General features: G+C 47.7%; 1 protein-coding gene across 1 annotated transcript; it reads right to left on the bottom strand.

The window, feature by feature from the left end:
• Positions 1-403: 403 nt before the first annotated feature.
• On the bottom strand, positions 404-9,524 carry fam167b (family with sequence similarity 167 member B). The gene is made up of 2 exons (XM_070899972.1): positions 9,219-9,524; positions 404-722 (listed from the first exon to the last, which is right to left on the bottom strand). The coding sequence occupies exons 1-2, from the start codon at positions 9,522-9,524 to the stop codon at positions 459-461; spliced, it is 570 nt and encodes a 189-aa protein (XP_070756073.1). The 3' UTR covers positions 404-458.
• Between the last annotated feature and the right edge of the window lie 17,958 nt (positions 9,525-27,482).

Raw genomic sequence — 27,482 nt, 5'->3', positions numbered from 1 at the left:
GACCTAGTGCGCACACATATCGCAGTGTGGGCTGGACCCGTGCTGCCCCTGGGCCCTCGGCTCTTCTGGGCCCCGTACCCTCATTCGCCACACCTCCGCCCACAATGTTCCAGGGTCCGGCGCTCCAGCTCTATTTATAGCCCCGACCTGCGATGGTGTTCTCTCACACAGGTCAGGGCGACCCACAATGTAAACTCCATCAACATTACCCGCATAGCATTCCTCATCTGCAGTTTCACCCAACACTACACCCACCAGTTCCACACTGCCGGTGACCCATGAGGCTGTCCAAATTCACGTAACAGGCAAGAAAAGACTTTGTAATCGGAGCTTGGTTGAAAGCCGTCACGCACCATTCCCCCCTCACAGTAAGGCATTCAGGAAAAAAAAAAATCTACCCGTCATTTAAAATAAAAAAAATTAGCAGTAAGTCTATCATTAATTGATTTGGCGTCAGATCAGGAGAGAGAGAACCTTCTGGAATTAATGTTCATTTTAGTCACCCCGATGTGTTTGAGCGGTGTGGAAAGGCTGAATACAGCTTTCAGGGGGATGTCACAGAGCAGGTCTGACTCCTCTTCACATTCCTCCAGCTCGAAGGTCACATCATCCAACATCTCCTTGTGCCGGTGACAGGCCTGTTCCACTTTTAGTCTGTGAATCTCTCGCCTCAGGCCGATGAGCTTTCGGGCTAGCTGGTGATCCAGGGACTGCACCTCCGTCTGAAAGAATAAAGCACGTCCATCAATAATTACCAATATTTTAAAAAAAAAACACATTTACCTTTAAGAAACAAAGTCAAACTGATTGAATTAACGCGCTAAAGTTATTTCATTTGGAAGCTGGTTCCGTGAACTGTTTAATGGGCTGAATTTTCCGGTCCTTTGCGCTCGGGGTCTCCACCCCCCCTCCCCCCAGAGTGGTGTGAAAGGCGGCGTTCAGGTCTCCTGCGCCCGGCCGCGATCCTCCGCTTGGGTTTTGCCGCGGTGCCGAGCAGCACCGCCAGGGAGAGCCACGCCGGGTGTGCAAGGCCTCACGGTGTGACACCGTCCGAGCTTTGACGCGAACCCGACCTGTCCGCCCAGAATCGCGCCTCGCAATGACCGCCGGGGAAACCAGAGCGCTCCATCCATGCCGGCAGCGGTGAGGACAGTAAAGTGTTGTAACGGTAAGTGTTGCTTCTTTTAAATATTTTAGCGACTTGTGTTGTGGTGGCGTGGGCAATGTTTTGGGAATGTTGGTGCATTTTTTTTTTTTTAAAAAGATTCTCCCCCCCCCACCACCTCTCTCGAAGCGCTCCCAGCACAGCACTTTAGCTCGCGAGTTTCCCATCCTTGTGCCCACGAGAGGTGTACAATGCCTCCCTTCGCTCTGCTGGCGCAGGGCCCAGATGGGGAAAATTCCTCACCAAAGCACAAACTATTCCCGGCCGGTAACTTTCCCGCCCCGCCTCAGTTTTCGCCCTGGAAACAGAAAAGCCTCAAATCCAGCCCAATGTGTCATAACTTCAGTCAAAGCCAGGATAATATTTAATATAATCTTTTGGAAATCATACAACAACTTGTATTTATATAGCGCCTTTATATTAGTGAAACGTCCCAAGATGCTCCACAGGAGTATTATGAAATTTCAAAAATTGACACCGAACCACATTAGGTGACCAAAAGCTTGGTTTTAAGGAGCATCTTGAAGGAGGAAAGAGAAGTAGAGAGGCGGAGAGGTGTAGGCAGGGAGTTCCAGAGCTTGGGGCCCAGGCAACAGAAGGCACGGCCACCGATGGTTGAGCGATTATAATCAGGGATGCTCAAGAGGGCAGAATTAGAGGAGCGCAGACATCTCGGGGGAGTTGTGGGGCTGGAGAAGATTAGAGATAGGGAGGGGTGAGGCCATGGAGGGGTTTGAAAACAAGGATGAGAATTTTGAAAATCGAGGCACATCATAACAGTAAAATTATTTTCAATTAAAAAAAATTATTAAAAAAAAAGAGATGTGTGATGTCACATAACACCATCCCTTATGGTCATGTAATGGAGGGTAGATGTTCCCGGTTCGCCCACCACACGTGTGGATAAGCACAGCGGGGCAGGCTGCCCGTGATCTTCCAATCCGCTCTTGCCGTGTGCCAACTAGCCCGCTACAGGCAGGGATGTGGAATCTCTGCCCGACAGTTTTTGCTCACACTCTCCAAGGGCTAATGCAAACACACATTCAGAAGAGCCAAGCATGCCATTTCACAAGTCTGTGGGCTTCACGACAAAAGTAAACATAGTCTCAGGCTGTCACACTAATCGAGAAATCCTATTAAAAACATGACAAGCTCCATGGCATGTCATTGGGGGTGGACACCATTAATGTTGACAGTCACACTGGGATTGTTAACTATTGAATGGAAAGATGATAGGACATGCCAATCTTAATAATGCGTAGATATATTTCTGTGAGACACTGTGTATAAGAGGGCATATTCCACCAATGAAGAAAGAAAGACTTGGATTTATATAGCGCCTTTCATACCCACCGGACATCTCAAAGCACTTTACAGCCAATGATGGTCTATTGGAGTGTTGCAGGCACCTCAAAGCGCTGGAAAAATACCACCAGTGCTGCCTCCGCAAGATCCTGCTTATCCACTGGGAGGATAGACGCACCAACGTCAGTGTCCCCGCCCAGGGCAACATCCCCAGCATCGAAGCACTGATCACACTTGACCAACTCCGTTGGGCGGGCCACACAGACTCCCTAAGCAATCGCTCTACTCGGAACTCCTGCACGGCAAGCAAGCAAGGTGGGCAGAGGAAACATTTCAAGGACACCCTCAAAGCCTCCTTGATAAAGTGCAACATCCCCACCAACACCTGGGAATCCCTGGCCAAAGACCACCCTAAGCGGAGGAAGAGCATCCGGGAGGGCGCTAAGCACCGAGTCTCGTTGCCGAGAGCATGCAGAAAACAAGCGCAGGCAGCGGAAGGAGCCTGTGGCTAACTAGTCCCACCCACTGTAATTCCCGTATTGGACTGTACAGCCACCTGAGAACTCACTTTTAGAGTGGAAGCAAGTCTTCCTCGATTTTGAGGGACTGCCTATGATGATGAGTCACTTTTGCAATGTGGGAAACACGGCAGCCAATTTGCGCACAGCAAACTCCCACAAACAGCAATGTGGTAATGACCAGATAATCTGTTTTTTTTTTATTATGTTGGTTGTAGGATAAATATTGGCCAGGACACCGGAGATAGCTCCCCTGCTGCTCTTCGAAATAGTGCTATGGGATCTTTTACATCTACTTGAGAGAGCAGACGGGGCCTCGGTTTAACGTCTCATCCGAAAGACGGCACCTCCGACCGTGCAGCACTCCCTCAGCACTGCACTGGGAGTGTCAGCCTAGATTTTTGTGCTCAAGTCTCTGGAGTGGGACTTGAACCCACAACCTTCTGACTCAGAGGGCTAGAAATTTGAGAGTGAAGATGTATTTTTTTTTTGCACCAGGATTACCGCTATCGCCATCAGCCCCGATATTCAATCTTTAATTTGGGCAGCGGTAAAAATCAGTGTTGCACGAGGCGCAAACCGCGATCCTCACCAACTTTAGCCCAAGGCCGATACCGCTGCAAGGGCGGGAAAAACACCTCAAAATAAATTGGAAAAATATTTTTTAAAAATTCACAAAACATTTACAAGACACTTTTCTCACCATCATCATTATAGGCAGTCCCTCGGAAATCGAGGCCACATCTATCTAGCGAATCGCTGAAAAAGAATTTTTTTTAAAAACTTTAACTTGCCTTTTTTGCGGGTCTTCATACTTGCCGCTGCTGCAAGGACTGCACCGCAGCTTTTTACACGTCGCTATTTTTCGCACAGAATATGGGCGCGCTCAGAGCCAAATTTTGGGACGAAAGCGCTATTTCGGGTCTTGCATGGCGCGCTCCGCTCCCCAGCGATATTTGAAAACCACCGCCACAAAACGTCACCGAAATTCCCGCCGACAGGTTTTCCCGCCAAATATGGTGAAATATCGCCCCCCCCAAAAAAAAACGGTCGCAAAGTCGGGAAGAGACAGCTACCCACCCGAGCCACAGCTGACACAGGCAAAGGTTATCGACCTGAAACGTTAACTCGGTTTCTCTCACTGCAGAAGCTGCCTGAACTGCTGAGTGTTTCCAGCATTTCCTGTTTTTATTACATATTCCACCAGCTTTGTCTTAACAAGCGTGCCAGCAAAATAATGAGAGAGAAAGTTATCAGTAGGTTTCATGGCAACAGCAACATCAGAAGGACTAACGAGATTGTAAAATTAGGAAATGCTGCAGAATTGTGTGTAGGTTTGCATCATCAGACTAAGGGCTAGACTTACCACTGATGATCGCTGGTCTATCGCTCCCCCCCCTGCCAAAAAAGCCGAAAGTAGCGATCAGAAAAATGGGCGATCTTCCAGCAATCCTAAAAGCTGAAACATCGCCTATTTTTTGGGCCCTAGCGATCGGAGTGGAAAGCCTAGTCCATCTGTGACCTGCAGTTAGCAATCACTGAATTTTAACGCACAAGAGACCATTTGGTTCACCTGCGCTGACTCTCGGAAAGTACGAACCACTTAGTCCCATTTTCCTGCTCTTTTCACATACCCTTTAAAATTTACATTTGAAAAAAATATTTATTTATCCACTTTCCTTTGAAAAACTGTTCAAGTTTCTGCATCCAGCACGGTTTCTGGTGGGGCATTCTATGCCTGAACAAGTCTGCAGAAAGAAAAGTTCTCTTACAGCTACAACAACAACTTGCATTTATATAGCGCCTTTAATGCAAGTAAACATCCCAAGGTGCTTCATAGGAGCGTAATCAGACAACAATGGACACCAAGCCAAAGAAGGAGACATTAGGTCAGGTGGACAAAAGCTGGGTTAAAGGGGTAGGTTTAAGGAGGAGATATTGTACCCCCCCCCGCCCCCCAACATTCATGTCCAGATAATTTTTATATATTGGAGAAGGCCAACGATCCTAACACTGATCCCTGGGGACACTGCTGTATTTATCCCTCCATTCCAGAAAACATCTTTTAAACATTGTGTCAGCGGTGGCTCAGTTGGAAGCACTTTCGCCTTGGAGTCCGCAGTTTGTGAGTTCATGTTTCATTCCAGTCCCATTCCAGAGACTTGAGCACAAAATCCAGGCTGACGATCCCACTGCGATGCTGAAGGAGTGCTGCACTGTCAGAGGAGCCGTCATTCGGATGAGACGTTAAACCGAGGTCCCGTCTTCTCTCTCAGGTGGATGTAAAAGATCCCACGGCACTATTTCAAGAAGAGCAGGGGAGTTATCCCCGATATCCTGGGACAATAATTATCCCTCAACCAATATCACTAAAACAGATTACCTGGTCATTAATCACTTGCTGTGTGGGAGCTTGCTGTGCACAAATTGGCTGCTGCATTTCTTTCATTATAACAGTAACTACACTCCAAAAGTATTTCATTGGCTGTAAAGACCCGAGGTCATGAAAGGCGCTATATCAATGCAGGCATGTCCTTTTTATTTACTTGCTTCCATTTAGCTAACATTGGTGAGGCCACACTTTGAATATTGTGTACAGTTTTGGTCTCCTAATCTGAGGAAGGACATTCTTGCTATTGAGGGAGTGCAGCGAAGGTTCACCAGACTGATTCCCGGGATGGCAGGACTGAAATATGAAGAAAGACTGGATCGACTAGGCTTATATTCACTGGAATTTAGAAGAATGAGGGGGATCTCATAGAAGCATATAAAATTCTGACGGGATTGGACAGGTTAAATGCAGGAAGAATGTTCCCAATGTTGGGGGAAGTCCAGAACCAGGGGTCACAGTCTAAGGATAAGGGGCAAGCCATTTAGGACCGAGATGAGGAGAAACTTCTTCACTCAGAGTGGTGAACCTGTGGAATTCTCTACCACAGAAAGTTGTTGAGGCCAGTTTGTTGAATATATTCAAAAGGGAGTTAGATGTGGCCTTTATGGCTAAAGGGATCAAGGGGTATGGAGAGAAAGCAGGAATGGGGTACTGAAGTTGCATGATCAGCCATGATCATATTGAATGGTGGTGCAGGCTCGAAGGGCCAAATGGCCTACTCCTGCACCTATTTTCTACGTTTCTACGCCCTGTCCATGCAGCCACATTGCATTTAATGATTTTGTTTATTAAAGAATACGGTGGAATAATCTAAAGAATATCAGCAACTTTTTATTAGTGACATGATTTCTTATTCATGGCCAGAAAGTGCAGCAATGGAATGGGGGAAGGGGGAGAGAAAGTGAATCTTAGGAAAAGAGCTTACAATAACCATCCCTCCCCCCAAACTTTATTTGCGTTCATATTCATAGAGAACAAATAATTAGCAGTCAATGCAATAAGAAGCTGTTTATAAAGATAGTATATGTCGCCTACTGGCCATAATCTTCCAATCTTCCTTAAATACAAGAGTGGTGTCAGAGGACTGGAGGAGAATTGCAAATGTTACACCCTTGTCCATGAAAAGGTGTAAGGGTAAACCCAGCAACTATCAGCCAGGCAGTTTAACCTCGCTGGTGGGGAAACTTTTAGAAATAATAATCCAGGACAAAATGACCAGCCACTTGGACAAGTGTGGATTAATTAAGGAAAGCCAGCACCGGTTTGTTAAAGGTAAATCGTGTTTAACCAACTTGATCGAGTTTTTTGATGAGGTAACAGAGAGGATTGCAGAGGGCAATGCGGTACATGGATTTCCAAAAGGCTTTAATAACGTGTCACATAATAAGCTCACCAGCAAAGTTGAAGCCCATGGAATAAAAGGGACAGTGGCAGCATGGGTATGATATTGGCTAAGTGACAGGAAACAGAGAGTAATGGTGAACGGTTGTTTTTCAGACTGGAGGAAGGTATACAGTGGTGTTCCTCACAGGTCGGTTCTAGGACCACTGCTTTTCTTGATATATATTAAATGACGTGGATATGGGTGCTCAGGGCACAATTTCAAACAAATTGCAGATGACACAAAACTTGAAAGGTATAGTGAATAGTGAGATGGATAGTGATAGACTTCAAGAGGACATAGAATGGCTGGTGGAATGGGCGGACATGTGGCAGATGAAATTTAACGCAGAAAAGTGCGAAGTGATACATTTTGGTAGGAAGAACGAGGAGAGACAATATAAACTAACGGGTACAATTCTAAAGGCGGTACAGGAACAGAGAGACCTGGGGGTATATGTGCACAAATCGTTGGAGGTGGCAGGGCAGGTTGAGAAAATGGTTAAAAAAGCATACAGGATCCTGGCCTTCATAAATAGGAGGCATAGAGTACAAAAGCAAGGAAGTTATGATGAACCTTTATAAAACACAAGTTTAGCCTCAACTAGAGTATTGTGTTCAATTCTGGGCATCGCATTTTAGGAAGGATGTGAAGGCCTTAGAGAGGGTGCAGAAAAGATTTACGAGAATGGTTCCAGGGATGAGGGACTTCAGTTACGTGGATAGACTGGAGAAGCTGGGGTTGTTCTCCTTAGAGCAGAGTAGATTGAGAGGAGATTTGATCGAGGTGTTCAAAATCATGAGGGGTCTGGACAGAGTAGATCGAGAGAAACTGTTCCCACTGATGGATATGCACTTAGAAGGGTTCAGAACATCCAAGTACTTTTCAAATGTGGTGAGGGTTTCTGCCTCTACCACCCTTTCAGGCAGTGAGTTCCAGACCCCCACCACCCTCTGGGTGAAAAAAGTTCTCCTCAACTCCCCTCTAATCCTTCTACCAATTACTTTGAGTCTGTGCGCCCTAGTTAGTGACCTTGAATAAATAGCCCTTGACGGGAGCTGCAAGGATAAAAAAAGGACAAAAAAAACCCACTCAGGTGCAAGCATGCAGAAGATGCACACACATGCAGTTAAAACAAGATCCAACTGCCAAGTGACAGTATAACTCGGGGCTCAAACACTGATCTGGCTCAGAAATTACATAGGATTACATAGGATATACAGCACAGAAACAGGCCATTCGGTCCAACCAGTCCATGCTCCACTCGAGCTTCCTTCAGTCTTTCCTCATCTGGACCTTTTTTTAAAAAGTGAAAGTTTTTTTTGAGAGCGTTGAGAATTCTGAAAGTTCCTGACTACACTCTTAAAACACTTTGGCTCAGAAATGCCTCTCGGGCGGAGGCACAGAATGGCCGGATTCGGAGCGGGATGATCGCCCGTTATACGGAGCGCCTGCTATTCAGTTGCGCTGCAGCCAGCGAATAACCGGCAGCTGTTCCGATACCGCCAGTGTTGCACCATGACCCCAGACAAATGTCTATCCCTTTGAAAACACAGTGGCGATGAGCAGAGTTGTGTGATTGTGTGTGTGCGCGTCTGTGTAGAACGCTCTCCTGGCCAGGACAGTACAAGTAGCAGCCTGCAAACCACCCTGTACCGACATTCATCTCAGACGAGACAGGGCAACAGCATCGGAATCAGAGCACAGAAACAGAGAGAGACTTGTAAATCACAGATGTGTCTGGGAGGGGAACAGCAATGAGATCATTCACTTCCTACAACAGGCTGGGCATGTCAAGGTGCAGGCATGTGGTGAGAAAAAATAAAAAGACTGGCATTTATATAGCGCCTTTCACAACCAGCAGATGTTCCAAAGCGCTTAACAGCCAATGAAGTACTTTTGGAGTGTAGTCACTGTTGTAATGTGGGAAATGTATGTGACAGAGACTGTAATTCCCATATTGGACTGTACAGTCACCCAAGAACTCACTTTTAGAGTGGAAGCAAGTCTTCCTCATTTGAGGGGCTGCCCAAGATGAATGTGGGAAACGCAGCAGCTAATTTGCGCACAGCAATCGCCCATAAACAGCAATGTAATAATGACCAGATAATCTGTTTTTTTTTTGTGATGTTGATTGAGGGATAAATATTGGCCAGGACACCGGGGATAACGCCCCTGCTCTTGTTCGTAATACTGCCACCTGAGAGAGCAGACAGTGCCTCGGTTTAACGTCTCATCCGAAAGCACTCCCTCAGCACTGCACTGGAGTGTCAGCCTAGAGAGAGGGATAATAATAACTGAAAAAGGTTATTAATATTTTTTTTATAAAAAAACACTCAAATGCCTTCAGAAAGATTATTAGAATCCAAGTCAGTTAAATGACACTGCCACTTTAACAACAAAAGTGTGTACCTCTCCCAAAGGCAGAATCAGTTAATAAGTTATCCCATTACTTACAAGTTCTTTCCTGAGCCAGTCTAAAGCTTCACCAATGTTTGCGAAGCCACAGATGCGGGTGAGAGAGATGTGGTTCTTGTTGCTGACCCCCACACTGTCTGTTCCGGCCTGAGGATCGCACCCTTTGCAATCTTTCCAGGGCTGGCTGGCCAGCCTTTCCTTCCACTCGCCGAACGAAGGTCGCCTGGTCTGCAGTTTCAATTTCTCGGTCAATGCTTTGACTTGGTTCAGGTCGTCGCCGTCCGGTTGCGAGTCAGCTTGGACCTTGCTCCCAGCCCGGGACTCCTGCTCCAGTGAGAGAGACATCATCTCCCTCCTTCCCTGGACACTGAGGCTGCCTTGTTGCAGATTGCCGGAGTGCTGATGAAGCTGAGACCCGACGACACTTTATAGCCTGTCTCTGGGTTATTATTTAAGAGAGCCGCCCATTCAGCTTAAAGGGACAGGCACAACCATTGTGCAATGTTACCAGCACCAAATATTCCCAAAGTATTCAGAGTCATTACGCTGAGCACTTTTGCAAAATATTAAACCTGTTGCTTTTCCAGAATTTGGGCCCCGTCTGCTCTCTCAGGTGGAGGTAAAAGATCCCATTTGGAACATTTTTCGAAGAAGAGCAGGGGAGTTATCCCCGGTGTCCTGGTCAATATTTATCCCTCAATCAACATCACTAAAACAGATTATCTGCTCATTATCACACTGCTGTTTGTGGGAGCTTGCTGTGCGCAAATGGGCTGCCACGTTTCCCACACTGCAACAGTGACTACACTTCAAAAAGTACTTCATTGGCTGTAAAGTGCTTTGGGACGTCTGGTGGTCATAAAATGCAAGTTTTCTTTTAATTTTTCTGTTATATTTGACCAAAGTTTGTCACCATATGCACTTCACACTCAAGTCATTTATTCACCACTTGCCTTTTATGTAGTGGTATGGTAGCATAGTGGTTATGTTACTGGATCAGTAATCCAAAGGCCTGGATTAATAGTCCCATACACATGAGTTCAAATCCCACGGTGACAGCTGGGGAATTTAAATTCAGTTCATTCAATAAATCTCAAGTGAAAAGCTTGAGTCAGTAAAGGTGACCATGTAACTACCAGATTGTCATAAAACCCCATCTGGTTCACTGATGTCCTTTAGAGAAGGAAATCTGCTGTCCTTACCTGGTTCTGGCCTATATGTGACTCCAGGCCCACAACAATGTGGTTTGATTCTTAATGGCCCAGTGAGACACTCAGTTGTTAAGAAGGTGGCTCACCACCCCCTTCTCAAGGGTGGTTAGGGATGGGCAATAAATGCTGCTCTTTGCCAGTGATGCCCACATCCCAGGAATGAATCTTGCTGTCTGCCAATTTTTAATTCATAGTTTTTTGAACTTCATGATTAGAGACTTTCACTCCTGCGTGCTACTTGCTGATTGGTTCTCCATTGGCCATTGGTGTTCACTGGTCATTTGTTGATGTTTTATTCATTAAAACATTGAGACAATCAGGTGTAAATGTGACAAATGTCTGCATGCAAGAATGCTTCTCAAGGGCCATTAGAGATGAGCAATAAATGCTGGCCTTGCCAGCGACGCCCATATTCCGTGAATAAATACATTTTTGAATATTTCCCTCCCTCTTTAGTTTAACAGTGTTACTATATTCTTAGTTAAATATTGAATATTAATTTGATGTCATTTCCTTCTACAAGAAGCTGTGACCAAATGATGCAGGAAGTATTCAATAACTACTACCAATCCGTTACTCCATGGATTACCCAGTTGAAGCTTTATCGATTTCGGGAGTTGACAGGTGAGGGATGCTCTCTTGTTGGCACGTTTCTCCCAAAGCTGATGCTCGCTCCCACACAGTTTACACCCTGCCTATCTTGGCCACTACATGGACATCAACTGAGGAAGTGTTAAAGGAGAAATGACCAATCAGTGACAAGCCCTGAACCCAATCATGAACTGGGAACTGAACTGAGCCACTTTGGGGGATTATTGGTGAATAACGGAATCCAGTCTTTTACAAGACTGTATTCGATGCACAGCAGATCCTTTCCCCTTTCCCCCATTTTCAGAATTGTACAATCATCCTTTTTGTCTCTGAATCACTCCTGCCTGCCACCCTATCATCATCATCATCATCATCATCATAGGCATTCCTCGGAATCGAGGAAGACTTGCTCCCACTCATAGAATGAGTCCTATGGTGGCTGAACAGTCCAATACGAGAGCCACAGTTCCTGTCACAGGTGGGACAAATAGTCATTGAGGGAATGAGAGGATGGGACAGGTTTGCAGCACGCTCTTTCCGCTGCCTGCGTTTGATTTCTGCATGCTCTCGGCGATGAGACTCGAGGCGTTCAGCGCCCTCCCAGATGCACTCTCTCCACTTAGGGCGGTCTTTGACCAGGGACTTTATCAGGGAGGCTTTGAGGGTGTCTTTATAATGTTTCCTCTGTCCACCTTTGGCTCATTTGCTATGAAGGAGTTCCAAGTAGAGCACTTGCTTTGGGAGTCTCGTGTCTGGCAAGGGACAATGTGGCCTGCCCAGTGGAGCTGATCGAGTGTGGTCAGTGCTTCAATGCTGGGGATGTTAGCCGGGACGAGGACACTAATGTTGGTGCGTCTGTCCTCCCAGGGGATTTGTAGGATCTTGCAGTGGCATCGTTGGTGGTGTTTCTCCAGCGACTTGAGATGTTTACTGTACATGGTCCATGTCTCTGAGCCCTACAGGAGGGCGGGTATTACTACAGCCCTGTAGACCATGAGCTTAGTGGTAGATTTGAGGGCCTGGTCTTCGAACACTCTTTTCCTCAGGCGGCCGAAGGCTGCACTGGCGCACTGGAGGCGGTGTTGAATCTCTGCATCAATGTCTGCCTTCGTTGATAAGAGACTCCCGAGGTATGGGAAATGGTCCACATTGTCCAGGGCCGTGCCGTGGATCTTGATGACTGGGGGGCAGTGCTGTGCGGCGAGGACAGGCTGGTGGAGGGCCTTCACCGAGGCGTACAAAAGCATGGGCCTTACATTAAACATCCGCAAGACAAAGGTCCTCCACCAACCTGACCCCGCCACACAGCACTGCCCCCGGGTTATCAAAATCCACGCGCAGCCCTGGACAATGTGGACCATTTTTCATATCTTAGGAGCCTACTATCAGCAAGGGCAGACATCGATAACGAGGTCCAACACCGCCTCCATTGGACCAGTGCAGCCTTTAGTCGCCTGAGGAAGAGAGTGTTTGAAGACGCTATCACAGACCTTCCCTTTTCTTCTTTCCTCCCCTCCCTGCTTCCCTGCTTTCCCTGCCCCTGCACTTGCTTGAAACCTGCCACATCTCTAACTTTTTCTAGTTCTGACGAAAGGTCACTGAGCTGAAACATTAACTCTGTTTCTCTCTCCATGACCTGCTGAGTGCTTGTTTACAAGTCCCTCCATGGCCTCACCCCTCCCTATCTCTGTAATCTCCTCCAGCCCCACAACCCCCCAAGATGTCTGCGCTCCTCTAATTCTGCCCTCTTGAACATCCCTGATTATAATCGCTCAACCATCGGTGGCCGTGCCTTCTGTTGCCTGGGCCCCAAGCTCTGGAACTCCCTGCCTAAACCTCTCCGCCTCTCTACCTCTCTTTCCTTCTTCAAAACGCTCCTTAAAACCTACCTCTTTGACTAACCTGCCCTAATTTCTATTTATGCGGCTCGGTGTCAAATTTTTATCTCATAACATTCCTAAATAAGGGGGTTATGGGGAGTGGGCGGGGAAGTGGACCTGAGTCCATGATCGGATCAGCCATGATCATATTAAATGGCAGAGCAGGCTCGCGGGGCCATTTGGCCTACTCCTGCTCCTAATTCTTATGTTCTTATGTGAAGCTCCTTGGGATGTTTCACTAAGTTAAAGGTGCTATATAAACACAAGTTGTTGTTGTTGAGCATTTGCAGTATTTTCTACTTTTATATCCGATCTCCAGCATCAGCGGTATTTTGCTCTTGTATTTGTGTTCGGTTTCGAGGGACTGCCTATGATGATGAGATGGCCCTGATGCAACAATCACACACCAGGCAGTGGATTTGCTCGCTGAGCCGATAGCAGAGCAGACAAAGTGATTTCTACATGAGCGAACTTCAGCTGTTCTGGAGCCCCTGGCAAGCTGTCCGTCTGGTCCCACTCTGAACATCGGGCTTAGACGCATATTCTGCTGAAGTCGACCCTGCCTCCACCTAGTGAGTCTTCACTCACGGTCAGCTTCGCAAGCTGAATAAAAAAATCACTGCGCTCCAAACTGATCGCGGCCAAGGCCATTGTCGGGGACATTATACAAAAGCAAAATACTGCGGATGCTGGAATCTGAAATAAAAACAGAGAATGCTGGAAATCTCAGCAGGTCAGGCAGCATCTGTGGAGAGAGAAACAGAGATAATGTTTCAGGTCGATGACTCTTCCTCAGAACTGGAGAGTGTTCGAAAAGAGCACAAAGGGGGAGGGGAAGAAAAAACAGAAAGGAAGGTCTGTGATAGGGTGGAAGGCAGGAGAGATTAGAGAGACAAAAGGGATGATGGGCCAAATTGAAATGATAATGGCAGACGTTAGTAAAAGGTTAATCTGGATAGGGTGTGAATGGCAGGATAATGACCAGCTGCCATCAGAGACAAAGAGGGAAAAAAAGAAAAAAAGAGGGGACATTATAACTGGACTCAGTGCCGCAGTGCTGGCCAGGAGAGAAATAACCGTGACTGCTCTTGATCCTACTCCTGATAGCCAACCGGAACAATGTTTCCCAACTTCATGCAACAATCTCACCCAACAGCAATTTCCCTGGAATGCACACTTCCGACCAGAGAACATTCTGTTTCTATGACAACTCTCCTTTGATCCTAGGATTATATAAAAATGTTACAATGCCTGTCTGAGGCACTCACGTCACATTGACAGCCCTCCCTTAAAATGATAGCAGAATATTGAAATCACTGAATAATGCATAGCGTTTGAGAGACAACGGGCTTCTGACAGAGGCACAATGATCCTTTTCATCTGAACTTATATATAAACAGCTGTCATCAGCTTCAGAAGCTCCATGTACAATGGCCGGCAGTCTGTCTCTGTTATATACATATAGAGATGTGTACGTAAATAAACAGACTAACTGAAACAGGAGTAATGTAACTAACTGTGTCCTTTATAGCAACTCCCAAAATGGTGCTGTGGAGCTGCTGAAGTTATTGCCATGGTCTGTGTGGCCATGGAATGGGCTTCATTGGCGCTGGTCGGATGTTTGTGGCCTTTTCGCTCAGACTGCGTGCTTCGCAGTGAGAGACGAACTCCTCGATGCGAGTGTCAATCCCAGGCCACTATACTGAATCGCAACATCTCTGCTTCATGCGGACAATGCCAGGGTGTCCATCGTGTGCCAATGAGAGAACGCGCTGTTGAGGTGACTTGGGAATTGCTGCTCTATCACCACGAGCTAGGCAGCCATCTTTCCAAACAGAAAATTCATCGCAAAGTCTGTGGAAGGTTTTCAGCTCTTCCGGAATTTGCTTCGGTCACTCAGTCTGGAGGAAGTGGCTCACGTGCTGGAGCGTAGCATCACTCTGTGATTCGGTTTTGAGTTTGTCGCAGGAGACAAGGTTTCTGACGGACTGAGTGATGGTCGACGTGAAATATGTGTCATCATCTGTGAACAAGTCAGCACCAGAGTCTGAAGCAGGTGTCGAGCAGCTGAGCAGGTCAGCTACGTAGTTGCAACTGCCAGCGATATACTGTACATCAAAGTTATACCGATGAAGGCGATCTGACCATCGGCTGATTCGTAGTGGTCTGTGCCCAGATCCAGTTGTAGCGAGTAGAGTAGTTAGTGCTTGGTGATCCATACGGAGGGTAAATTTCCGGTCCTCGTGTCCTCGTCCAGGCCAACATCCCCAGCATTGAAGCACTGACCACACTTGATCAGCTCCGCTGGGCAAGCCACATTGTCCACATGCCAGACACGAGACTTCCAAAGCAAGTGCTCTACTCAGAACTCCTTCATGACAAACGAGCCAAAGGTGGACAGAGGAAACGTTACAAGGACACCTTCAAATTCTCCCGGATGAAGTGCAACATCCCCACTGACACCTGGGAGTCCCTGGCCAAAGACCGCCCTAAGTGGAGGAAGTGCATCCGGGAGGGCGCTGAGCACCTCGAGTCTCATCGCCGAGAGGATATAGAAGACAAGCGCAGGCAGCGGAAAGAGCGTGCGGCAAACCTGTCCCTCCCTCCCCTTATCCTGAACGACTGTCTGTCCCACCTGTGGCAGGGACTGTGGTTCTCGTATTGGACTGTTCAGCCACCTAAGGACTTATTCTAAAGAGTGGAAGCAAGTCTTCCCGATTCCAAGCGACTGCCTATGATAATGATGAAATTTCCTGCCATAGAGGTAGATGTTCACATGCGTAGATGCAAGCGAGTGCTTCGTGTTCCCCTGTAGAGTATTTACCTTCTGCAGACGAGAGCATGCGAGAGACGAAGGCTACTAGGCATTCCAGGCCATCAATCCATTGCGAGAGCACAGCACCCATGGCAGTGCCTGATGCATCCGTGGTGACGTATGTAGTGGCATTCGGATCAAAGTGTGCAAGGATAGGAGGGGATGTGATTTTCTCCTTAAGCGTGGTGAATGCCTGAGCCTGGGAATCTGTCTATTCCCAAGGGAAGTCCTTGCACAGCAACTTGCGAAGTGGTTCGGCAATGTGTGCGTAGTGCGGGATGAACTTCAGATAGAAGTTGCAAGTGCCGAGGAATGATGAAAGTTCTTTCACGTTGGCAGCCTCCTGCATTCGCTGGATCACGTCAATGTTGTCAAGCGTCGGCTTGACACCTTGTGCTGTGACTCTGTCGCCCAGAAAGTTTATTTCTCCAGAAGCGAATGTACACTTATCGGCATTGAGTGTAATGTTATGTGCAGCAAGTCTAGCCATAACTGCGTGAAGTCGCTGGTCATGTTATTCTAATTGTCCATCCATGGATGATGATATCGTCAAGCAGATTGAGGCCTCTTTCTATGCCTGCTAGCATAGTAGTGACAATCTTCTGACATGCACTTGGTGCAGGAGATAGTCCGTAGGGCATGCGTCGATACTGATACAGATCAACATGCGTCGTGAATGCCATGAGTGGTTTGCTGTCCTCTGCTAGGGGTATTTGCAGGTAACTGCGGCGCATGTCGAGTTTCGGAAAAATATTGAGCCATGGAATTCTGATGGTAGGAAGAGGGTACTTGTCGGGGATGATGGCCTTGTTGACCCATTTTTACGCCAAGCAATGACTACGTTCGAGATCCAGGGTGAGGAGTCGATGCTCTCAATGATTCCCTGAGATTCGCGTCGCGTTAATTCTGCGGATACTTGGTCACGAACCGCGAATGGGAGACGGCGAAGTCGCTGTGTAATCGATTTGACGGAAGGGTCAACGCGGGGACAATGGCAGAATTTTGCTGTCACTCCAAACCCTGTGAAGATTGAGGGATACTGCCTGTCAAAGTCCACCGTGTACACAGGTGTGCCGGTTGGGTCGTAAACTTTGAACCCAAGCTTGTCAAAAAGGTCAACACCCATGAGGCTTCGTCCCTTTGCGACATGAAAGCAAAAGTTCTCCAATGTTATGTCCTTGTAGTACATCGGGACAGATATGATCCCAAGTACCTCAATTTTGGAGGCGGAGTATGCATGTAGAATGGAAGTTGCGGGCTGCAGTTGGCAGTGCGTGAAGTGGGTTTTGTACACAGCCTCGCCCAATAGGGAGACTTTGGCTCCAAGATCAATGAGGAGGCAGATGGGCGTGCCGTCAATGTTTACCTCACAGTCCTTGAATTTTCCTGGACCGATGTGCGAAATGTCACTAACGGTGTAAACCATACTCGGCTCATCACTATCGGGGTTGTCCACATGTCGACTATGCTGCGATGAGCGACAGACACTAGCAAAATGGCTCATTTTACCACATGCAGAGCATCTCTTCCCATGTGCAGGGCAGTTAGGACTCTTTGCTGAATGTGATTTGTCCCCACAGTTAAAGCAATGGAAGTTAGGCCCGATCTATAGTGGGTGGCTTATTACTAGCCCTGGGTCTCTGCTGTGATCCCCGCTTTGAACAAACGCCTTGCGCATGGGCTGTAGTTGCAGTCTGCAGCACAGGGGTTTTGAATAGGAAAGATCTGATTCGATTTGGATGGCCAAATTAGTTTCTTTGTCCAATGTCAATTTGTCATCCTCCATTAGCAAGCGTTCCTGAATGCGGGGGATCGTTGTTTTCTCACTCATTTGATCCCTGATCATTTCCTCTGCTCCAAAGTTACACATAGCGGCCAGTTGAGTTAATTAAATGATGTACTGTTTGATTAGTTCAACCTCGTGCAGTGTTGGAGTCTCACTGAGGTGGTGACGGGTAGCATGCTGCAGGCTGGAATCGGGAACACTCGAGTCAAAGGCAGAGTGCCACAAGACAGCTTAAAAATAACAAGGCTACAGGAGCGGATGGAATCGCTGCTGAGGCACTGAAGTATGGCGGAGAGGCACTGCTGGCGCGAATACATGATCTCATCTCTCTCATCTGGAGGGAGGAGAGCATGCCGGGGGATCTCAGAGATGCAGTAATCGGGACCGTCTTTAAAAAAGGGACAAGTCCGACTGCGGCAACTACAGAGGAATCTCCCTGCTATCAGCCACTGGGAAAGTTGTCGCTAGAGTCCTCCTCAACCGTCTTCTCCCTGTGGCCGAGGAGCTCCTCCCGGAGTCACAGTGCGGATTTTGGCCCCTATAGGCCACAACGGACATGATTTTTGCAGCGCGACAGCTGCAGGAAAAATGTAGGGAACAGTGCCAGCCCTTATACATGGCCTTCTTCAACCTTACAAAGGCCTTTGATACTCTCAACCGCGAGGGTCTCTGGAACGACCTCCTCCATTTCGGATGCCCCCAAAAGTTCGTCACCATCCTCCGCCTGCTCCGTGATGGCCTGCAGGCCGTGATCCTTACCAACGGATCCATTACAGACTCAATCCACGTCCGGACCGGGGTCAAACAGGGCTGCGTCATCGCCCCAACCCTCTTCTCAATCTTCCTCGCTGCCATGTTCCACCTCACAATCAACAAGCTCCCCGCTGGAGTGGAACTAAACTACAGAACCAGTGGGAACCTGTTTAACCTGGGCCATCTCCAGGCCAGGTCCAAGACCACCCCAACCTCTGTCGTCGAGCTACAGTATGCGGACGATGCCTGTGTCTGTGCACACACAGAGACTGAACTCCAGGACATAGTCGACGTATTTATTGGGGCGTAAGAAACCATGGGCCTTATGCTAAACATCCGTAAGACAAAGGTCCTCCACCAGTCTGTCCTCACCGCACAGCACTGCCCCCGAGTCATCAAGATCCACGGCGTAGCCCTGGACAACATGGACCACTTCCCTTATCTCGGGAGCCTCCTTCCAACAAGAGCAGGCATCGACGACGAGATCCGACACCGCCTCCAGTGCGTCAGTGCAGCCTTCGGCCGCCTGAGGAAAAGAGTGTTTGAAGACCAGGCCCTTAAAACTGCCAGCAAGCTCATGGTCTACAGGGCTGTAGTACTATCTGCCCTCCTGTATGGCTCAGAGACATGGACCATGTACAGTAGACACCTCAAGTCGCTGGAGAAATACCACCAACGATGTCTCCGCAAGATCCTACAAATCCCGTGGGAGGACAGGCGCACCAACATCAGTGTCCTCATCCAGGCCAACATCCCCAGCATTGAAGCACTGACCACACTTGATCAGCTCCGCTGGGCAGGCCACATTGTCCGCATGCCAAACACGAGACTTCCAAAGCAAGCGCTCTACTCATTCACTTCACAGCAAACGAGCTAAAGGTGGGCAGCGGAAACGTTACAAGGACGCCCTCAAAACCTCCCTGATAAAGTGCGACATCCCCACTGACACCTGGGAGTCCCTGGCCCAAGACCGCCCTAAGTGGAGGAAGTGCATCCGGGAGGGCGCTGAGCACCTCGAGTCTCACACAAAAGCATGCAGAAACCAAGCGCAGACAGCGGAAGGAGCGTGCGGCAAACCAGTCCCACCCACCCGTTCCTTCAACGACTGTCTGTTCCACCTGTGACAGAGTCTGTGGCTCTCGTATTGGACTGTCCAGCTACCAAAGAACTCACTTCAGGAGTGGAAGCAAGTCTTCCTCGATTCCGAGGGACTGCCTATGATGATAATGATGATTAGTACACCGTTCCCTTGCCCCCTTTGTATCTCTGCATCGCGATACTTTTCTTTGGCCCAAAATAGTTCTCTAGGGCGCTTACCGCTTTGTTGTAGGACTCTGTGACTTCGATTTGGCCAAAGATGCATTGGTCTTCGGTGCTGAGGCAGTGGATAAGTATTGCACGGCGACGAGATGGTGTTACGTTGTCGCTGTCTAACCCACTCGCCATGATATAGGTAGAAAAACCTTTTATCCTTCTCGGCCACGGAATTGCAGGGTCCCCGGGTGTGGAGAGGAAAGGCGAGGGGGTACGGAGGTGAATTTGAGTCATCCTCATTGCCAAATGATGTCGCTATAAAGGACACAGTTAGTTGCAATACTTGTGTTTCAGTTTGTCTGTTTATTTACATACGCAACATATTACAAACCCCTGGTTGCAAAAGGTTGCTCTTAGCAAAAAGTCAGTTAGCAAAGCTTAAGTCTAAACAAGATGGATGGATGCCAAGAAGATGTGCTCTGTCAGAGGCCATTATCATCAGTTGATGGGACTTGACTATACAAGCTTATTTACTGTATACAGAAGATACTTAACAGTAACATTCCAATATGGAGTGAAATGCTCCATTTAATCAATTAAACCACTCCAGGGACTTGAGCACAAAAAAAATCTAGGCTGACACTCCCAGTGCAGTGCTGAGGGAGTATTGCACTGTCGGAGGTGCCGTTTTTCGGATGAGACGTTAAACCGAGGCCCCGTCTGCTCTCTCCAGCAAACGTAAAAGATCCCATGGCACTATTTCAAAGAAGAGCAGGGGAGTTATCCCCGGTGTCCTGGAAAATATTTATCCCTGAATCAACATCACTAAAACAGATTTTCTGGTCATTATCACATTGCTGTGTGTGGGAGCTTGCTGTGCGAAAATTGGCTGCCGTGTTTCCTACATTGCAACAGTGACTACACTCCAAAAGTACTTCATTGGCTGTAAAGCGCTTTGAGACGTCCGGTGGTCATAAAGGCGCTATATAAATTCAAGTCTTTCTTTCTTTCTTTCGAAACAAACACTATTTGATGTATGGAAGGCCAACCAGTGCAAACAGAAAGTCTCCGTTTAATTCAGGGCTCCCTTTAGTAAGATGTTCATTAACTTACTATACCCGCTTGATTGTCACCCCCTCCACCACTTTAAACATTCACTCCCTCCACCAGCGGCTCACCGTGGCTGCAGTGTGCACCATCTACAAGATGCACTGCAGCAACTCGCCAAGGCTTCTTCGGCAGCACCTCCCAAACCCGCGACCTCTACCCCCTAGAGGGACAAGGGCAGCAGGCGGATGGGAACACCACCACCTCCACGTTCCCCTCCGAGTCACACACCATCCTGACTTGGAAATATATCGGCCGTTCCTTCATCGTCGCTGGAACAATCCTGGAACTCCCTCCCGAACAGCACTGTGGGAGCACCTTCACCACACGGACTGCAGCGGTTCAAGAAGGCGGCTCACCACCAACATCTCAAGGGGCAATTAGGGATGGGCAATAAATGCCGGCCTTGCCAGCGACGCCCACATCCCAGGAATAAATGTTTTAAAAAGGTTAAAATTTTGTGGAGTTGAAAGAATCCTGACGGTTTGTAAACTTAAATGAAATACAGTACTGCATGTGCCCATCTCTCTCTCTCTCTCTGTCTGTCTCACATGCTCACACAGGATCGAAATGGGGAGGGTGAAACTCAGCACTGATTTTATAAAACCAAAACCATACTGTCATTTCCAAAAAAGAATAGAGGTGACCACATCCACACACCCACGGACAGTGACCATGTACACTGACCCACGGAGACAGCAACCGCATATTTCTCTCCCACACGTGACTGACCAAATCAGAGCACCTTTTTGAATCCTGGAAAATTGCAATAACACGCAGACACTCAGAGACAGCAAAGCACCGTAAATGGATCTCCGGCCGACAGCATCAACATCACAGGACACAGCTGTCACCCAGCCAGAGTTAAATAATAAATGATGTTTGACCCACATGGAGGCTTTACACTATAAATCCATCAAATCTAGGGACCGTGCTGCTGCTGGTAATGCTCTGCTCTATCTGTAAGCGATGGAAGCAGGTTATGCTATTCCCCTGTAATGCGCAATGAAATAAACTGAGCACTGTTCCTGCTCCGAGCTCATGGTCTGGTGAGCGGAGCAAGCGGCCCCTCACTATAGGGGAGCAGCCCCACCATTGCCAACAGCAGAAATTGTGCTAAAACACAACAAAACCAACCCTGTGAATGCATAGAATCACAGAAATTTACGGCACAGAAGGAGGCCGTTTTGGCCCATCGTGTCCACACCGGCCGACAAAGAACTACCCAGCCTAATCCCACTTTCCAGCTCTTGGTCCGTAGCCAAGAGCTAAGTGCCTGTAGGTTACGGCACTTCAGGTGCACATCCAAGTACTTTTTAAAATGCGTTGAGGGTTTCTGCCTCTACCGCCCTTTCAGGCAGTGAGTTCTAGACCCCCAATACCCTCTGGGTAAAGATATTTCGCCTCATATCTCCTCTAAGCCTCCCCCCAATTACTTTAAATCTATTCCCCCTGGTTGTTGACCCCTCTGCCAGGGGAAATAGATCCTTCCTATCCACTCTACCCAGGCCCCTCATAATTTTATACACCTCAGTCAGGTCTCCCCTCAGCCTCCTCTGTTCCAAAGAAAACAGACCCAGCATCTCCAATCTTTCCTCATAGCCAAAATTCTCCAGTCCAGGCAACATTCTTGTAAATCTCCTCTGCACCCTGTCCAGTGCAATCGCATCTTTCCTGTAATGTGGTGACCAGAACTGCACACAGAATTGTGCCCATTTATATAATAAAGCATAGTTGTTATGTTACTGGACCAGTAATCCAGAGGTCTTTACTAATGATCCCGAGACATGAGTTCAAATCCCACCACGGCAGCTGGGGAATTTAAATTCAGTTAATTAAATAAATCTGTAATAAAAAGCTAGCCTCCGTAATAGTGACCATGAAACTACCGATTGTTGTAAACATAGAAACATAGAAAATAGGTGCAGGAGTAGGTCATTCGGCCCTTCGAGCCTGCACCACCATTCAATGAGTTCATGGCTGAACATGCAATTTCAGTACCCCATTTCTGCTTTCTCGCCATACCCCATCTGGTTCACTAATGTCCTTTAAGGAAGGAAATCTGCTGTCCTTACCCGGTCTGGCCTATATGTGACTCCAGACCCACAGCAATGTGGTTGACTCTTAACTGCCCTCTGAAATGACCCAGCGAGACACTCAGATAAGGGTAATACGGGATGGCCAATAAATGCTGGCCTTGCCAGCGATGTCCACATCCCGTGAATGATTAATAAAAAATAGCTTATTTATATTTAAGATTTATTGTTACACTAGCTGTGGTCTAGAAACATAGAAACATAGAAAATAGGTGCAGGAGTAGGCCATTCGGCCCTTCGAGCCTGCACCACCATTCAATAAGATCATGGCTGATCATTCACCTCAGTACCCCTTTCCCACTTTCTCTCCATACCCCTTGATCCCTTTAGCCGTAAGGGCCATATCTAACTCCCTCTTGAATATATCTAAAGAACAGCATTGTGCTTTATTACAAAATGCAGAATATACATTTGTCTTGCCTCCTTTACGCGCCTCCAGGGTGCCATAAATCAATCCCTGGTCATGTGACTGGGTGGCACCCAGTATCCCACCTCCTGCCCACCCATGGTTCCCACAATGTGATATCTGAGCTCTAGTGTAGGGCGACTCATTTAGTACAACATGCCTGTGGGCAGTGCCCCCCCACCCCCATTCCTCGATACCCCCACCTGATGGCACAGTCTATATTGGGTACTCATTGTTTTGTGAATCACTGGCATCAATCCAGCCATAGCTCATTATTTCACCAGTACATCGTGCCATTCCCCCAAAATTCTAACGTTTAAATTCTTCTATGGGACCATTACAGAAATACTTTGAACCGTAGACCATTTCTTATTTCAACATACTGAAAGTTTGTCTTTCAAAACGTGGTATATTTTGATTCTAATGCAGAAATGTCATTCGATACTATATGAAAGAAAGACTTGCATTTATATAGCGTCTTTCACAACCACCGGACTTCTCAAAGCGCTTTACAGCCAATGAAATGCTTTTTGAAGTATAGTCATTGGTGTAATGTGGGAAACACAGCAGCCAATTTGCGCACAGCAAGCTCCCACAAACGGCAATGTGATAATGACCAGATAATCTGATTTTGTGATGTTAATTGAAGGATAAATATTGGCCCCAGGACACCGGGGATAATTCTACTGCTCTTCTTCAAAACAGTGCCATGGGATCTTTTACGCCCGCCTGAGAGAGCAGATAGGGACTCGGTTTAACATCTCATCTGAAAGACGGCACCTCTGACAGTGCAGCGCTCTCTCAGCACTGCACTGGAGTATTAGCCAAGATTTATGTGCTGAAATCTCTGGAGTGGGACTTGAACCCACAACCTTCTGACTCAGGGATAAGGCTGCTATCTCCGAGCCAAGGCTGACTCTATTCATAGCACTGTCTATATTAAAGGTGTTTGACAAAAGGTTAACATTCAACATTCATTGTTGCACCACAACAGCATAGCTATACTCAGTGATTGACCTGGTAAACCGGTTGTGAGGATCAGGTCCCCTCATTGTGACCGAAACCTTCCCAGCCCTGAGAGTGCGGGTTTGGAGGTGGGCCCGCTGTCAAAATGGCCCTGATTGACAGCGGGACGGGATCCCGCTCTGAACCCGCCTCCGTGTCAGTTTCTGACAACAAGCGACGGGACAGTTAACTAAGATCATTACCTGGTAGTTGAATGCTATTTCAGAGGATTAAAAGCAGGCACTTAGAATTTTACCAACTTTTTAACGGGTTTGCCATCCTCGGGATTCCGGGTGGGGTGGAGTGTAGAATGTTTCGGTGTAAGGGGTGTCGCAGTTGTGTGGGGCGGACTGGCTGGGCCGGGTGCTCCTTACCTTTCCGCCATTGTTCATTGTTCGTGGGTTTATATATAACCTTCAGGGCTGCTGACCGAGGGCCGTGCGGCTCTTTGTCGGCCGGCGCGGACAAGCTGGGCCGAAATGGCCTCCTTCTGCGCTGTAAATTACTATGTTTCTATGTTTCTATAAGTGGGTTCTCAATGATTCTCTATTGCTTTGACTAGTTGACAGCTGCAGAAATGGTGTAAAAGCTACCATTTCCCAGCTGTTCACTTTCCAATGTCAGAAGCTGGAGCTTTCAGGAATTGGAAGAAACGTTTGAGCTGTATGCAGGTTGGAAGTGTTTGCAGTGAACTCTCTATCCATTGTCACCTCCTTGGAGCAACCTCCCTCACCATTGACAGATCGCTTCTGTCATTTCAACCTCATCTCATCTATTCCAGCACCATCGGTGCCCTTGACAAAATCTCACCTTGTTCCTCAGAATCCCACTATGATCAGCCCCAACACCAGCATCGCCAGGCACACCAGCATCACCACCACCAACCCCAACCTTCTCCGCAATCACCTGATGCTGCACAGGACACAGGGCGTCAGCACCTGACCACATTGGTACCCAGGGATGGCCTCAACATGGCCACATTTACTTCACTTGAGGCTGTACACCCTGACTGCCACACGATGTGCCATGTTGGCACCACCCCACACCAGCTCCATAAAGCATCCCTGCAATGCCCAACCATTCCTTTCACACTCATCACCATTGTGGGCGCACCCTTATGTCTGATCATTCACTACAACTCACTAAAGCCACTTCCAAATGTGCCCACAAATCCGTCCAAGGTGTTCAAAATAAAGATTTCAATGTTTGAGAACATATTGTCATAAACTCTATCTGAACATTGGCTGAAAGACCCAAGTGCCTACCCTTGTGTGTTGTTAGTTGCTATGATTGGACAAGTTTGAGGGTGAGTTGAGGTGTGGCTAGTGAGATGGGGATGTGATAGACAGAGAGGGTTGGGTGGAGGTGCAAGGTAAGTTGGTGTGAGTAAGGATGTGCAGGGGTCGGGTAGGGAAGGCAGAGTGATGGGGATGTGATGAGTGGCACAGCAGGATGAGGTTGAATGTGGCTTTGCAGTAATGTTTCCTGATTCACTGAGGTCATTAAAGGTTTGTGGCACTGCAGCCTGGTCCTCCTGACCACATTCCTGCTTGTGGCCTCCTGTGCAATGTGCAACCAGACTGCGTTGGTGTCCTGGGGAGGCCTCTTCTGCCCATCGGAAGGGTAGAGAACCTCCCTGCATGCTGTGACTCCCTCCATAAGCATCTGGAAGGAGTGATGGGAGAGCTTGGGTGCAGCCGTGCACCTTTGTGCAGTGTTTCAGTGTTTGCAGCAACTCAGCGCTGCAGAACACTGACAGCACAACTGTCAAAATCAATGTGGATACAGTCCCTATAGGGAAACCGGCTGATGACGCATCATCAGATGATGTCATCGGACCGGCTTCCTGTTAATTGGCCGGGAATCCCGCAGGGCGGGCTTAACGAGCCCCCATCATCGGAAAATTGCTGTGGGAGGGCGGGATGGATTTGGGAGCGCGATCCCCACATACCACCGATGCCGCCGGCACCCAACTCATCTCCGTTGGCGAAATCCCGGCCTGTGAGTGGATGTTTCAGTAACCACAGCATTTGATACAGATGCATTTAAGGGGGAGCTGGTTAAACACATGAGGGAGAAAGGAGTCGAAGGATATGGTGATGGAGGGAGATGAAGAGGGGTGGGAGGAGGCTGGTGTGGAGCATAAACACCGGCACAGAGCGGTGGGTGAACGGCCTGTTTCTGTGCTGTACTTTCTATGTCTTCCGGTAGGATTTTTGAACTGCATTTCTACAAGTTTAAAAGTCCATTGCTTTTGTGACAACTATTTGTTGAATCTTTTTGCAATCGGATGGGCAGAAAGCCATCTTTGTCACAACATCAGGTGTAAGTGGTATAAAGATACATTTGAATGGAATTTACATCATCATATTACATATCTGTAAACAAATATTTTGTCAAACACCTTTAATATAGACAGAGCTTTTAATAGTGTCAGCCTTGGCTCAGAGGCAGCATCCTTTTCCCTGTGTTAGAAGGTTGTGGATTTATGCCTCATTACAAAGCATCTAGGTTGACAATTGAGTGCAACAATAGCAACAATTTGCAATTATATAGCGCCTTTAACAGTAATACACCGCTTCACAGGAGTGTTATAAAACAAAATTTGACACCGAGCCACATTAGGAGATATTAGGGCAGATGAGAGGTAGGTTTTAAGGAGCGTCTTAAAGAAGGAAAGGGAGAAGTGAAGAGCAGGAGAGGTTTAGGGAGAGAATTCCAGAGCTTGGGGCCTAGGCTGCCAATGGTGGAGCGATTAAAATTGGGGAATGCTAAAGAGAGCAGAATTGGAGGAGCGCAGATATCTTGGGGATTGTGGGGTTGGAGGAGATTACAGGAAAAGAGAAGGGGCGAGGCCCTGGAGGAATTTGAAAACAAGGATGAGGGGGTCAGACAGGCTGTCGTTTGGACGAATCATTGCATAAGAACAAAAGAACATAAGAAATAGGAACAGGAGTAGGCCATACAGCCCCTCGAACCTGCTCCGCCATTCAATAAGGTCATGGCTAATCCGATCATGGACTCAGGTCCACTTCCCCGCCCACTCCCCATAACCCCTTATTCCCTTATCGTTTAAGAAACTGTCTATTTCTGTCTTAAATTTATTCAATGTCCCAGCTTCCACAGCTCTCTGAGGCAGCGAATTCCACAGATTTACAACCCTCTGAGAGAAGAAATTTCTCCTCATCTCAGTTTTAAATGGGCGGCCCCTTATTCTAAGATTATGCCCCCTAGTTCTAGTCTCCCCTATCAGTGGAAACATCCTCTCTGCACCCAACTTTTCAAGCCCCCTCATAATCTTATACGTTTCGATAAGATCACCTCTCATTCTTCTGAACTCCAATGAGTAGAGGCCCAACCTACTCCACCTTTCCTCATAAGTCAACCCCCTCATCCCCA

The sequence above is a fragment of the Pristiophorus japonicus genome, chromosome 14 (assembly GCF_044704955.1).
Source record: "Pristiophorus japonicus isolate sPriJap1 chromosome 14, sPriJap1.hap1, whole genome shotgun sequence".
NCBI classification, from domain to species: Eukaryota; Metazoa; Chordata; class Chondrichthyes; family Pristiophoridae; genus Pristiophorus; species Pristiophorus japonicus.
This window is presented reverse-complemented; position numbering and strand designations above follow the sequence as displayed.